The following is a 13,795-nucleotide window of genomic DNA, read 5'->3' as shown; positions in this document are numbered from 1 at the left end:
TGAACTTAAAACCAACAATATTACTGAAGTGATGTGACTAAATTTAAATATTTTCTAAATAGAAATATATTTGAAGTGTCAAAATGTAATTGACATATTTTTAATGAGAAATGTTGACAAACAAACCGCAAACTACCAACTTAGCGTTAAATACCTAGAAATTAAAAATAAACTTTTAACTTTAGTGATTCAAATTAGGATTTTCAAATTGCAACACTAGATGAAATTTTTCCAGATTTATCGTAAAGGAATTGAGTCTTTGTCACAAACTCTGATTTTCAATTCCCTATATCTCTGGAACCCGATGTCGTAGACATTAGATATTTCAAACTATGAATCCTGTTAGATTAAATATTCAAAGTTTAAAATATCAAACGTTTACATTATCAGAATGCAAGGGTATAGGGATACAAAAACTTATGTTTGTGGCAAAGACTCAACTCCTTTATTAAATATAAATCTTAAAACTTAAGGTTTTTTTAATGATATCATAAATTTAATGCAGCTGAGAAAGTTGTTAAAAATTTCGCAATTTAAATGTTGCGCGCATAATCAGTATTAGCATAATTTTATTTAAATTAAGTATCATATTATCCTGCACTTAACTTCTTTTTTATAACAGCAAACCTGCCAGAAAAATAATTATGTTAAATTATCCTGGTGTAAATACACAATAAAGTTTAACTATATATACTTGCACTAGCTTAGGTTTGTCTGGAGTTTTCCCTATGAAACTGAAACTCGACCCACTCAATTTATAACTTTTTTATAAGTTTAAGAGCATTCACGTGGTTATACCGAGTTCCCCAATCAAAAATTGAGGCATATTGGTCCAGGGGTTCATTAGTTATGAACGGAAATCTAACAGACAAACAGAGATTACAACTTTTAATATATTGATAACTATAACTTAATTATAAAAAACAATATCTTAAGTGAAACACAGAGGAAGGGGGCGACAATCCCCCCCCGTCTTTTTAAAATTTTTGTATGAGATAGCGCTTAACTACAAAGCCTGGACTCGATGTTCAGAGCGGAAACTTTTAATTTAAAGCAATTAAACACTTAATCCAGGAAAAGGTAAACTAGATCTCTCATTGGCCGAGGGAGATCTCTTGCGGCTTTTTTGCAAGCAAAGCTTTCTTTAAAGAATTCCAGAAGAGATTTATCATGCTTGTTTATAATAATTAGTATAGTTCTAATTATTCAAAATTAAGAATAGAAAAGAATATATTTAATCATTGCCAGTCTATAAATGGAGGGTTACTTCTCCATTTTACGTCTTCATGTATGTATGAAGATGTATCTCAATATTGTAACTATAATAATTATCAAAACCATGATAGTTGCATTAACTGTGTCTAGTTATTATCAGCAAATTATTTTCCGCAATATGTGAACTTGTGCCAAATAGAAATTTTGCACGCATAAAACATGGCTCGTGATACTGAAGCGCTGTAAATACAAATAATAATGGGATATTATTTTGCAAAATGAGCCTCATGAGTTTCCAAATATATGTTCTAGAATGTGGAAACAGGAAGAATTTGTACAGGTGTGTGTGTAGTATCCCTCCCAATTTCAGCACTATATATATCTAGCGAAGTACCCCAGGGATATATTTGATGGACTGAACTAAATTACAACGTTTTTAACAAGGAACACTTCAATTTCAATCAATCAGTCAACTCAGTGGAGTTCCGGATCCTCCTTTAGTTTGCACTTTATTCAAAGTTTAAAATATCAAACGTTTACATTATCAGAATGCAAGGGTATAGGGATACAAAAACTTATGTTTGTGGCAAAGACTCAACTCCTTTGTGCGTCAAGGAAATAAATGTTTTGCAACAATCTCGAATTTTCTAATCCCTATATCTTTGCAACTCGAATGTTGTTAAAATTTGCTATATCAAATAGTCTAAGTTTGAAATATCAAAGGATTACACCATAAAGTTGCAAAGATATAGGGATTACACAATTTGTTGGAAACCCCAGTCAAAACAGTATACAATTCATTCAATACTCTTGTAACTAGATATGTAAAGTATACATTACATAAATGTTTTTACATGTTACTCCTTCAGCAAACATCTCTGACTAGGTATATATATATATATACTTAGTGTTGATAAGAAACACAAGGCCTTGAATATATTTAAGTTTGGGGGCAAACTTTTTTAATACTTCAAAATGAGAACTGGAAAAATACAAATATTATTCTTCCACGCTAGGGAGGGATTAAATATAAATATAGTACATAAAACTGAATGCTGAACCAGGATCAGCACTGATGAAGTATTGAACATGTGCCTAAAGAGGTTTTTCGAGATTAGGGGGAGGGCAGAGAAGCAGGAAAATGGAAGGAATAGGACAGAAGGAGAATTAAGATTGGCATGGGGAAAAAGAAGAACGAGGGAAGGAAATGGGATGGAAGGATATTGTCAGGCCAGGGGAAAGTGGAAGGAAAAGAACAGGAGGAGAAGATCGGGATGGGGAAAAAGAAGAACAAGAGAAGAAGGATGGATAGGAAATTGTCAAGGGGAGACGGACGGGTAGGAAGCGGAGAAGGAGGGGTGGGGTCCGGGGGGGAAGGACGGGAGATGAACAGGAACAGGGAAGGAAGGTTGAATGGGTAATGGGGTGGATAAAGAGCATGATACGGTAAGAGGAGTAGGAGGGNTGTGGAGTTTAGAGTGTAGTTGTTATTTCCTTGTCTCTCTCTTTCTAGAAATACCGACACCATCCCTTATGCGCGTTCATCACAAGTATTGATTTTATCCTATGTTTTGTGAGAAAGTGTATAGTAAGGGGTGAGAATGTAAAATATGGTAAATATACTAATGTTGGCTATAGGACTAGTGTATGGGATGTATAACCTAATAATCCTGAATATTCCTACCGTATCATTATATCAGATATTAAAGGGACTGATAACGAAACTTCAAATTACTCTAAACCATTTCCAATTGTATTCGTCTTTCTGTGCGTTTACCCTTCGATGTGGAGTCTATCTAGTCTATTATTTTTACTGTACAATTTTCCCTTTGATGCCTAAAATATGTAGTATGTACAGTACTTGAAATGAACTAGAGTTTTTAATGACAGATTTCCTGGAATATTTGTTAACTTAGATCACAAAATTATAAAAATGTTGATAATCTTGTAAATAAACATGAGAGATTCATCAAAATATCGTAAACAATCCCTTCAAGACAAGGGTTGGCAGCATGAACAGTGTACACGTCCAACACAAAACACATCTCGGCCATTTTGGTCGATATTCACTATCCAGGGAATAATGTAGACGTACACATATGAAAATAAGAAGGGGGCGTGAGGAAACCAAAATATCTGAAATTTCAAAATGCTTGTTTTCACAGCCGTCCTTGAATAAACAATGGTTTTAAGGGTACTGTAGTGAATCCGGTATGCACATTCTTGGATTGAAGATTACATGAAATTACGTTGACATAGTGTAGAGTGTAGAGTGGAGAGTGTAAAGTGTAGAGTGTAGATTGTAGAGTTTAGAGTGTAGAGTGTAGAGTGTAGAGTGTAGAGTGTAGAGTGTAGAGTGGAGAGTGTACAGTGTAGAGTGTAGAGTGTAGAGTGTAGAGTGTAGGGTGTGGATTGTAGAGTTTAAAGTTTAGAGTGTAGAGTGTAGAGTGTAGAGTGTAGAGTGTAGAGTGTAGAGTGTAGGGTGTGGATTGTAGATTGTAGAGTGTAGAGTGTAGAGTGTAGAGTGTAGAGTGTAGAGTGGAGAGTGTACAGTGTAGAGTGTAGAGTGTAGATTGTAGAGTGTAGGGTGTAGAGTGTAGAGTTTAAAGTTTAGAGTGTAGAGTGTAGAGTGTGGAGTTTAGAGTGTAGAGTTTAGAGTGTGGAGTGTGGAGTGTGGAGTGCGGAGTGTAGAGTGTAGGGTTAAGAGTGTAGAGTGTAAAGTGAAGAGGATAAAGTGTAGAGTGTAGAGTGTAAAGTGTAGAGTGTAGAGTGTAGAGTGTAGAGTGTAGAGTGTAAAGTGTAGAGTGCAGAGTGTAGAGTGTAGAGTGTAGAGTGTAGAGTGTAGAGTGTAGATTGTAGAGTGTAGAGTGTAGAGTGGAGTGTAGAGTGTAGAGTGTAGAGTGTGGAGTGTAGAGTGTAGAGTGTAGAGTGTAGAGTATGGAGTGTAGAGTGTAGAGTGTAGAGTATAGAGTGTAGAGTGTAAAGTGTAGAATGTAGAGTGTTGAGTAATAGAGTGTAGAGTGTAGACTGTAGAGTGTAGAGTGTAGAGTATAGATTGTAGAGTGTAAAGTGTAGAGTGTACAGTGTACAGTGTAGAGCATAGAGTGTAAAGTGTAGAGTGTAGAGTGTAGATTGTAAAGTGCAATGTGGATATAAAGTGTAATGTGTATATAAAGTGTATATTCACCACGTATACTTAATATTATTTACTTCATTAATTAATTAATTAATTAACTTTGAGGAATACTACAAACTAGAACATGCGTTCAGCTTTTCCTGTTGAATACATAATTCTAAAATTTATGTACAGGGTGTCCCAATACATGTTCTATAATTTACATTTATGTACAGGGTCCCAATACATGATTTTATAATTTATATTCATTTACAGGTTGTTCCAGTACGTGATTCTATAATTTATATTTATGTACAGGGTGTTCCAGTACATGATTTTATAATTTATATAATTATGTACAGGGTATCCCAATACATGATTTTATAATTTATATTCATGTACAGGGTGTCCCAATACATGATTTTATAATTTATATTTATGTACAGGTTGTCCCAATACATGATTCTATAATTTATATTCATGTACAGGATGTCCCAATACATTATTCTACAATTTATGTTTATGTACAGGGTGTCCAAATACATGATTTTATAATCTATATTTATGGACAGGGTGTCCCAATATATGATTCTACATTTTATATTTATGTACAGGGTGTTCTAATATATGATTCTATAATTCATATGCATGTACAGGATGTTCCAGTACATGATTATATAAATTATATTTATGTACAGGGTGTCCTAATACATAATTCTATAATTTATATTTATGTACAGGGTGTCCAAATACATGATTTTATAATCTTTGTTTATGTACAGGGTCTACAAGTACATGATTTCATAATTTATATTCATGTTCAGGGTGTCCCAAGACATGATTCTATGAATTATATTTATGTACACGGTGTCCAAATACATGATTCTATAACCTTTATTTATGTACATGGTCTCCCAGTACATGATTCCATAATTTATATTTATACATGATTCCATAATCTATATTCATGTACAGGGTGTCCAAATATATTATTCTACAGTTTATATTCATGTACAAGGTGTCCCAATATATGATTCTATAATTTATATTCATGTACAGGGCTTCCAAAAACATGATTCTATAAATTCTATTTATGTACAGGGTGTCCAAATACATGATTCTATAATCTATATTTATGTTCAGGTGTCTTAATACATGATTCTATAAATTATATTTATGTACAGGGTGTACAAATACATGATTTTATAATTTATATTCATGTACAGGGTGTCCCAATATATGATTCTACAATTTATATTCATGTACAGGGTGTTCCAGTACATGATTCTATAATTTATATTCATGTACAGGGTGTTCCAGTACATGATTCTATAATTTATATTCATGTACAGGGTGTCTAAATACATGATTTTATAATTTATATTCTTGTACAGGGTGTCCTAATAAATGATTCTACAATTTATATTTATGTACAAGGTGTCCCATTTATCATGGGATTTATCAGATGACTGGTACATTATCTTTGATTTCTTATAGTTTACGAATTGACATTTGGACATTTTAACTTGAGTCTTTGCCACAGACTCTGATCTTCTAATCCCTATATTTTCGCGACCCAATCGGAATTCTTAAATTTTCTGTGTCAGTCTTAAAAGTCCCAAATTTAGGATTTTTAAAATTTCCAATAACAAAAATATTTTTAAAATTCCATGAACTAAAATATTTGAAAATTCCATTAACTAAAATCTTTAAAAATTCCATGAACGATAAAATGTTTAAAATTTCCAATAACAAAAATATTTAAAAATTCCATTAATTAAAATATTTAAAAATTCCAATAACTAAAATATTCAAAAATGAACTAAAATATTTAAAAATTCCATTAACTAAAATATTTTCAATTTAACTCGAAAATCTGTAATGTTCAAGATATTGCCAATTTCTCATTCAAAACATAATATAGAGAAAAACGCTTGGAAGCTTTGTAATCTTCATAAACATGGCTACTAAACAAGGATATCAGGTCGGAAAATTCAGACCAGGAGCCGAGACCTGGCAATGCTTAAGATTCTTTCAGGTCTCATTAGTTGGTGAATGATTTTCAAAATGTTGTAGATTTTTGTGGCAAAGATACGAACGAAGTTAAAGAACAATTCATAATTAAGATGTAACAAACTGGAGTTTATCTATCTGATTTTATTAAAACTGGCAATTTTTTAAAATTTTTTCTTAATTTCTACCAAACGAATCTATTCTTTAGATAAATTAAGAAAAGTATATTTTTCTTAATGAAGTTCTGAAGGTCCTGAAAAAAGACAAACAAAGAATCTTAATTAAAACTGAGTCAAGATACAAAACATTGTAATATGGGGGAATTGTTTCTATCTTCATGTACTGTTGACGCTGCTGCACACGTGGATTTAACGGTTCCAGAAAGCTGTAACTTTCGTTCACAATTTGTCCTATTAACATAATTTTTTAGCCTTTTTTCTTAACTACTTTTTTGACGGCATATACGTTTTGAATGAAAAGTATAAGACAAACAAATCCGTATGTTTAAAGAATGCTTAATTATAGACCAAAGCGCGAATGATTTCAAACAGAAGAAACCGAATGCCTCTAACTCTGGTTAGTCCAGGGTGACTGCGATAGGGGCGTATACATGGAGGGGGGGGGGGGCTTCAACTTCAATTGATATGTAAAAACGATGGTACCAAGGGGGATATAGAACTAAACCACCCCCCCCCCCCCATCCCCAAAAAATACTGTACACGCCGCTGAATGAAAATGTCCTTAATATCATGCGGAATAGGAAGACGACTGTTAGACTCAAGTTATGATTTTGAACATAAGTCCAATGAAAAATGAACATGAAACACAGCAATGTGAAATTAACACAGACCCATTTAACCTCTTAAGTTGAATTTTAAGCCACTTGTAAAACTATTTGGTGAGTAACAACGCCAAGTACACAAAATATTACTTAAATGTCGTCTTCCTATTCCACAGTCTTATGAGTTCCATTGTGGGTAGAAACAAGAATTTAGCAAATATATGTATTTTAACATGATATATCTAGATAAAATATGCAGATAGAATGAGATTGACAAGCCCTCTAGAGTAGTTTTGATATTGTGCAACAATATATATATTATATAAATATATATAAATATAAAACCCATTTTTCCAAATTAAAATGGAGGGGGGGGGGGGGACCAGTAGGCGAGACTTAAATTTTGCATAGCTCAGTCAAGTATACATCTATTATCTAATATCCTTCAAAAATAAGGCAAAGTACTTGAGATACTTTATCCAATAGTTGGCCCGACTTATAGCTCAACTTATAGTACAACTTATAGTACAACTCATAGTCCAACTTATAGTTCAACTTATAGTACAACTTATAGTACAACTTATAGTTCAACTTATAGCCCAACTTATAGTTCAACTTATAGCTCAACTTATAGTTCAAATTATAGTACAACTTATAGTTCAACTTATAGTTAAACTTATAGTTCCACTTATAGTCCAACCTTATAGTTCAACTTAAAGTTCAACTTATAGTTCAACTTATAGTTTCACTTTTAGTCCAACTTATAGTTAAACTTATAGTTCAACTTATAGTCCAACCTTTTAGTTCAACTTATAGTTCCACTTATAGTTCAACTTCTAGTCCAGCTTATAGTTCAACTTATAGTTTAACTTATTGTCATACTTGTAGTCCTACTTATAGCCCAACTTATTGTTCAACATCTAGTCCAGCTTATAGTTCAACTTATAGTCCAACTTATAGTTCAACTTATAGTTAAACTTATTGTTCAACTTATAGTTCAACTTGTAATTCTGCTAATAGTTCAACTTCTAGTCCAGCTCATAGTTCAACATATTGTTAAACTTATAGTCCAACTTATAGCCCAACTTATAGCCCAACTTCTAGTCCAGCTTATAGTTCAACTTATAGTTAACTTTTTGTCCAACTTATAGTCCAACTAATAGTCCAAGTTATAGCCTTACTTATTGTTAAACTCATAGCCCAACCTTTAGCCAAACTCATAGCCCAACTTATAACCCAACAAAAATGGGTTTTAAAGTTTTATTATCTTTTTGACATATTCAATAATTGGTTAGGAAGATTATTGTTGTTACATTAGCTCTCACTGTTAAAAAGACGTGCTCTGAACCCTATCCCAGTTGGGCTATTTTTGTGTTATCTAGGTTTTATATAGGGGAAGATGGGTTAAATACCCTTCCCCCTTCCCAGAATGATCTCCTTTTTAAGTTCAGAGAAATGGGAGTGTTAGTCGTGCCAGTCCGACTTATCATTTTGGAAAATTTTAGACACCTAATTTAAATGGTTGGGTACTAGGGATATTTTAAAGCATATAACAGTTTGGTGGAGCGCTATGTTTAGTTGCTTACCTTGTATCCTACAGGGGAAGAAAGAAATGTACATAGAATAAAACAAGACTTCATCTTCATCCTGGTGTAACTGAAAGAAGGAGTCTAATCCCTGATGGGTAAACAAGCCATGCACAACAATACCAGTTTTTTTTTACTCAAACAGCTGTGAGAACTGGACTGCTGTGGATTCCTCTCAATGGGGCTTTAGGGCCTACAACTCCCCATTTTTCATAAGGGGTGCAATTATGGGTTTCCTTAATGCCCCTTAAAATGGAAAGAGTATAATAGAAGGAACACAGGGAGCAATCCCCTATGATTGAAAAATATAGGAAAAAGAAGAAAATCAAGAACAAGAAATATAGAGATCTCAAAATATTTCCACCTGATATAATATAAATATTTAAACATATTGTAAAAATTTAATTAAAATAAATTATTAAAGTTAAAAAACTTATTTTATAACCCTTGGTATTAAATAAAACCTTATTTTATAAACCTTAAACAATCCTTACTGTATAAACAGTGGTGTTTAAACAAACCTTATTTTACAAATCTTGGTGCTTAAACGATCCTTATTTTATAAATCTTGGTATGTAACCAATCCATATGTTATAAACCTTGGTGTTTAATCAAACCTTATTTTGTAAACCTTTGTGTTTAATTAAACCTTATTTTATAAACCTTGGTGTTTAATCAACCCTTATTTTATAAACCTTGGTGTTTAACCAATCCATATTTTATAAACCATGGTGTTTAATCAATCCTTATTTTATAAACCTTGGTATTTTATAAACCTTGGTGTTTAATCAAACCTTATTTTATAAACCTTGGTGTTTAATCAATCCTCATTTTATAAACCATGGCGCTTAATCAAACCTTATTTTATAAACCATGGTGTTTTATAAACCTTGGTGTTTAACCAATCCATATTTTATAAACCATGGCGCTTAATCAATCCTTATTTTATAAACCTTGGTATTTTATAAACCTTGGTGTTTAATCAATCCTTACTTTATAAACCATGGTGCTTAATCAATCCTTATTTTAAGAAACCTTTGTGTTTAATCAATCCTTATTTTAAGAAACCTTGGTGTTTTATCAATCCTTATTTTAATAAACCTTGGTGTTTTATCAAACTTTATTTTATAAACCTTGGTGTTTAATCAAACCTTATTTTAATAAACCTTGGTGTTTTATCAAACTTTATTTTATAAACCTTGGCTAAAACAATGTTCTCCTGTGTTTGCTTGAACCAAGTTTAACAAGAAAAATATACGCTCTTCAAATATTTGTCTTCATCTTTATTAAAAACAATAACAGGGACCTATCACAAGAATATACACAAAGAAACACAAAACGACAAAAAAGAGACAAGATTATACACAAACAGACATCAAGGTAAATAATCAGAACAAAGAGGCAAGAAAAAATACCTAAAAAAAGACAAAAAGACACAAAGAAGAAGATAGATAGAACAAAGAGACAAGACTATACACAAAAAGACACAACGAAGAAGATAGGTTTAACAAAGAGCCAAAGTATATACAAAAAGACAAAAAGAGACACCAAGGTAATTTATTAGAACAAAGAGACAAGAGTATACACAAAGGAACACAAAGAGACAACAAGAAATGTATTTAGAACAAAGAGACAAGAAGAAACACCCAAAGAAAGACAAAAAAAATTTGATTTATTTTGGTTTAGATTTTTAAAGAAGTCTTGAAAGTTGAAAATCCAATTTAAAAATGGGATCTGTGTCATGTGACCCCGTTTCAGAAATATATTTTGAAGCTCAGAAATCATTACTTATTCCTCGACAACAGAGTTGAGAGAAATATTAAATTCTTTAGCACAACAGACAACCAGACAGACATACAGACAGACACCTGGACAGATAGACAAACATGTACACACCCAAATAGACAAATATGTAAACAGACATCACCTTATACAGATAGACAGAGAGATATAGAGACATACTGACAGAAAGAAAGACAGGAGACAGACAAATAGACAGACTGACAGATAGAAAAACTTGTACACAGACAGATACCCAGACAGATTAACAGACAAAAACCTAGACTAATAGACAAAAACGTAAACAGACAGATACAAAAATATGTGAACAAAACAATCCCTAGACAGTTAGACAGACAGATGAATGGAGAGACAGATAGGCAGACATATAGACAAATACCTAGACAGATAGACAAACAGGTACACCGACAGATACCAGATTTATAGACAGGCAGATCAACAGACAGATGAAGAGGTAGACAGACAGATGGAGTAACAGATAAATGGAGAGATGGGTGGAGAGACAGATAGATGGAGGGAAAGAAAGATGGATTGAGACAGACGCACTGACAGACAGATATACAGGTTACAGACAAAAAAAAATAATTGACGGGAGACAGATAAGGAGGTAGAAATTAGACAGACACCCAGACATGTAGATAGACATGCAAAAAGGTAAAAAGAGAGAAACGGAAAGAAAAACAGATATACAGACAGATAAAAAACAGACTGATATTAATAGCAGATAGATAGATAAATGTGTAGATATACAGACAGATAAAAAACAGACTGATATTAATAGCAGATAGATAGATAAATATGCAGATATACAGACAGATAAAAAATAGACTGATATTAATAGCAGATAGATAGATAAATATGCAGATAGACAGACAGATAAAAAATAGACTGATATTAATAGCAGATAGATAGATAAATGTGCAGATATACAGACAGATAAAAAATAGACTGATATTAATAGCAGATAGATAGATAAATATGNCCATGTAAAGTTACCCCATGTAAAGTTACCCCATGTAAAGTTACCCCATGTAAAGTTACCCCATGTAAAGTTACCCCATGTAAAGTTACCCCATGTAAAGTTACCCCATGTAAAGTTACCCCATGTAAAGTTACCCCATGTAAAGTTACCCCATGTAAAGTTACCCCATGTAAAGTTACCCCATGTAAAGTTACCCCATGTAAAGTTACCCCATGTAAAGTTACCCCATGTAAAGTTACCCCATGTAAAGTTACCCCATGTAAAGTTACCCCATGTAAAGTTACCCCATGTAAAGTTACCCCATGTAAAGTTACCCCATGTAAAGTTACCCCATGTAAAGTTACCCCATGTAAAGTTACCCCATGTAAAGTTACCCCATGTAAAGTTACCCCATGTAAAGTTACCCCATGTAAAGTTACCCCATGTAAAGTTACCCCATGTAAAGTTACCCCATGTAAAGTTACCCCATGTAAAGTTACCCCATGTAAAGTTACCCCATGTAAAGTTACCCCATGTAAAGTTACCCCATGTAAAGTAACCCCCTACCACGTTGTTTAATGTTTATGCCATACAATTTTTTTTCCAGTATTTTTAATTTATTTGATAAAGAGAATATATCTGTTTACACAGCTTGTAAATGCAGAGAGTTCTGAATAGAGATTTAAATTTAGAATGAATCAAAAGAAACCCATTTTCAAATCCATTACATATAAATAATTTACAAGCCCTACGTTATTGCAGATATCTAGCAAAAGAACTAATGCGTTTTTACAGTTATTTTTTTCTTACACCTATTTACAAAAATGGGTACGTATTCTTTACCCTGAAAGATAATATAACAAATGATAAAGTTAGAATGATCTAAACTAGGGAGTAGGAAACTAAACTAGGAACTAGGAACCTAAACTAGGGAGTAAGAACCTAAACTAGAAACTATGAACCTAAACTAGGGATTAGGAACCTAAACTAGGGACTGGGAACCTAAACTAGGGACTAAGAACCTAAACTAGGGAGTAGGAACCTAAACTAGGGACTAGGAAACTAAACTAGAGACTAGGAACCTAAACTAGGGACTAGGAACCTAAACCAGGGACTTGGAACCTAAACTAGAAACTAGGAACCTAAACTAGAGACTAGGAAACTAAACTAGGGACTAGGAACCTAAACTAGGGACTAGGAACCTAAACTAGGGAGTAGGAACCTAAACTAGGGACTAAGAACCTAAACTAGGGAGTAGAAACCTAAGCTAGGGACTAAGAACCTAAACTAGGGACTACGAACCTAAGCTAGGGAGTAGGAACCTAAACTAGGGACTAAGAACCTAAACTAGGAGTAGGAACCTAAACTAGGAGTAGGAACCTAAACTAGGAGTAGGAACCTAAACTAGGAGTAGGAACCTAAACTAGGAACTAGGAACCTAAACTAGGGACTAAGAGCCTAAACTAGGAGTAGGAACCTAAACTAGGGACTAGGAACCTAAACTAGGGACTAGGAACCTAAACTAGAAACTAGGAACCTAAACTAGGGACTAGGGACCTAAACCAGGAACTAGGAACCTAAACTAGGAACTAGGAACCTAAACTAGGGACTAGGAACCTAAACTAGGGAGTAGGAACCTAAACTAGGGACTAGGAACCTAAACTAGGAACTTGGAACCTAAACTAGGGACTAAGAACCTAAACTAGGAACTAGGAACCTAAACTAGGAACTAGGAACCTAAACTAGGTACTAGGAACCTAAACTAGGGAGTAGGAACCTAAAATAGGGACTAGGAACCTAAACTAGGGACTAGGAACCTAAACTAGGGAGTAAGAACCTAAACTAGGAACTAGGAACCTAAACTAGGGACTAGGAACCTAAACTAGGAACTAGGAACCTAAACTAGGAACTATGAACCAAAAGTAGGGACTAGGAACTTAAACTAGGGACTTGGAACCTAAACTAGGGACTTGGAACCTAAACTAGGGACTTGGAACCTAAACTAGGAACTAGGAACCTAAAGTAGGGACTAGGAACCTAAACTAGGGACTTGGAACCTAAACTAGGGACTTGGAACATAAACTAGAAACTAGGAACCTAAAGTAGGGAATAGGAACCTAAACTAGGAGTAGGAACCTAAACTAGGGACTAGGAACCTAAACTAGGGACTAGGAACCTAAACTAGGGAAAAGGGATCTAAAAGGTATAACGATGGGATATATATTAGGGAAGAGGGATCTAAACTATGAAACAGGTATCTAAACTAGAGATTAGGGATCTATATTAGGGAATAGGGATCTAAACTATGAAACAGGTATCTAAAC

At 33.5% G+C, this 13,795-nt stretch overlaps 1 protein-coding gene across 1 annotated transcript; it reads left to right on the top strand.

Annotated features, from left to right (window-relative positions):
• Positions 1-2,393: 2,393 nt before the first annotated feature.
• On the top strand, positions 2,394-11,871 carry LOC111700404 (periaxin-like; the record flags this gene model as incomplete). The annotated part of the gene is made up of 3 exons (XM_023471290.1): positions 2,394-2,552; positions 11,518-11,646; positions 11,818-11,871. Coding segments are annotated over exons 1-3 (342 nt in total), but the record flags the coding sequence as incomplete, so codon positions are not given.
• Positions 11,872-13,795: the final 1,924 nt, after the last annotated feature.

Source organism: Eurytemora carolleeae, unplaced genomic scaffold (genome assembly GCF_000591075.1).
Source record: "Eurytemora carolleeae unplaced genomic scaffold, Eaff_2.0 scaffold352, whole genome shotgun sequence".
In the NCBI taxonomy this organism is placed as follows: domain Eukaryota; kingdom Metazoa; phylum Arthropoda; class Copepoda; order Calanoida; family Temoridae; genus Eurytemora; species Eurytemora carolleeae.
The sequence above is the reverse complement of the archived record's forward strand: the minus strand, read 5'-3'. Positions and strand labels throughout refer to the sequence as shown.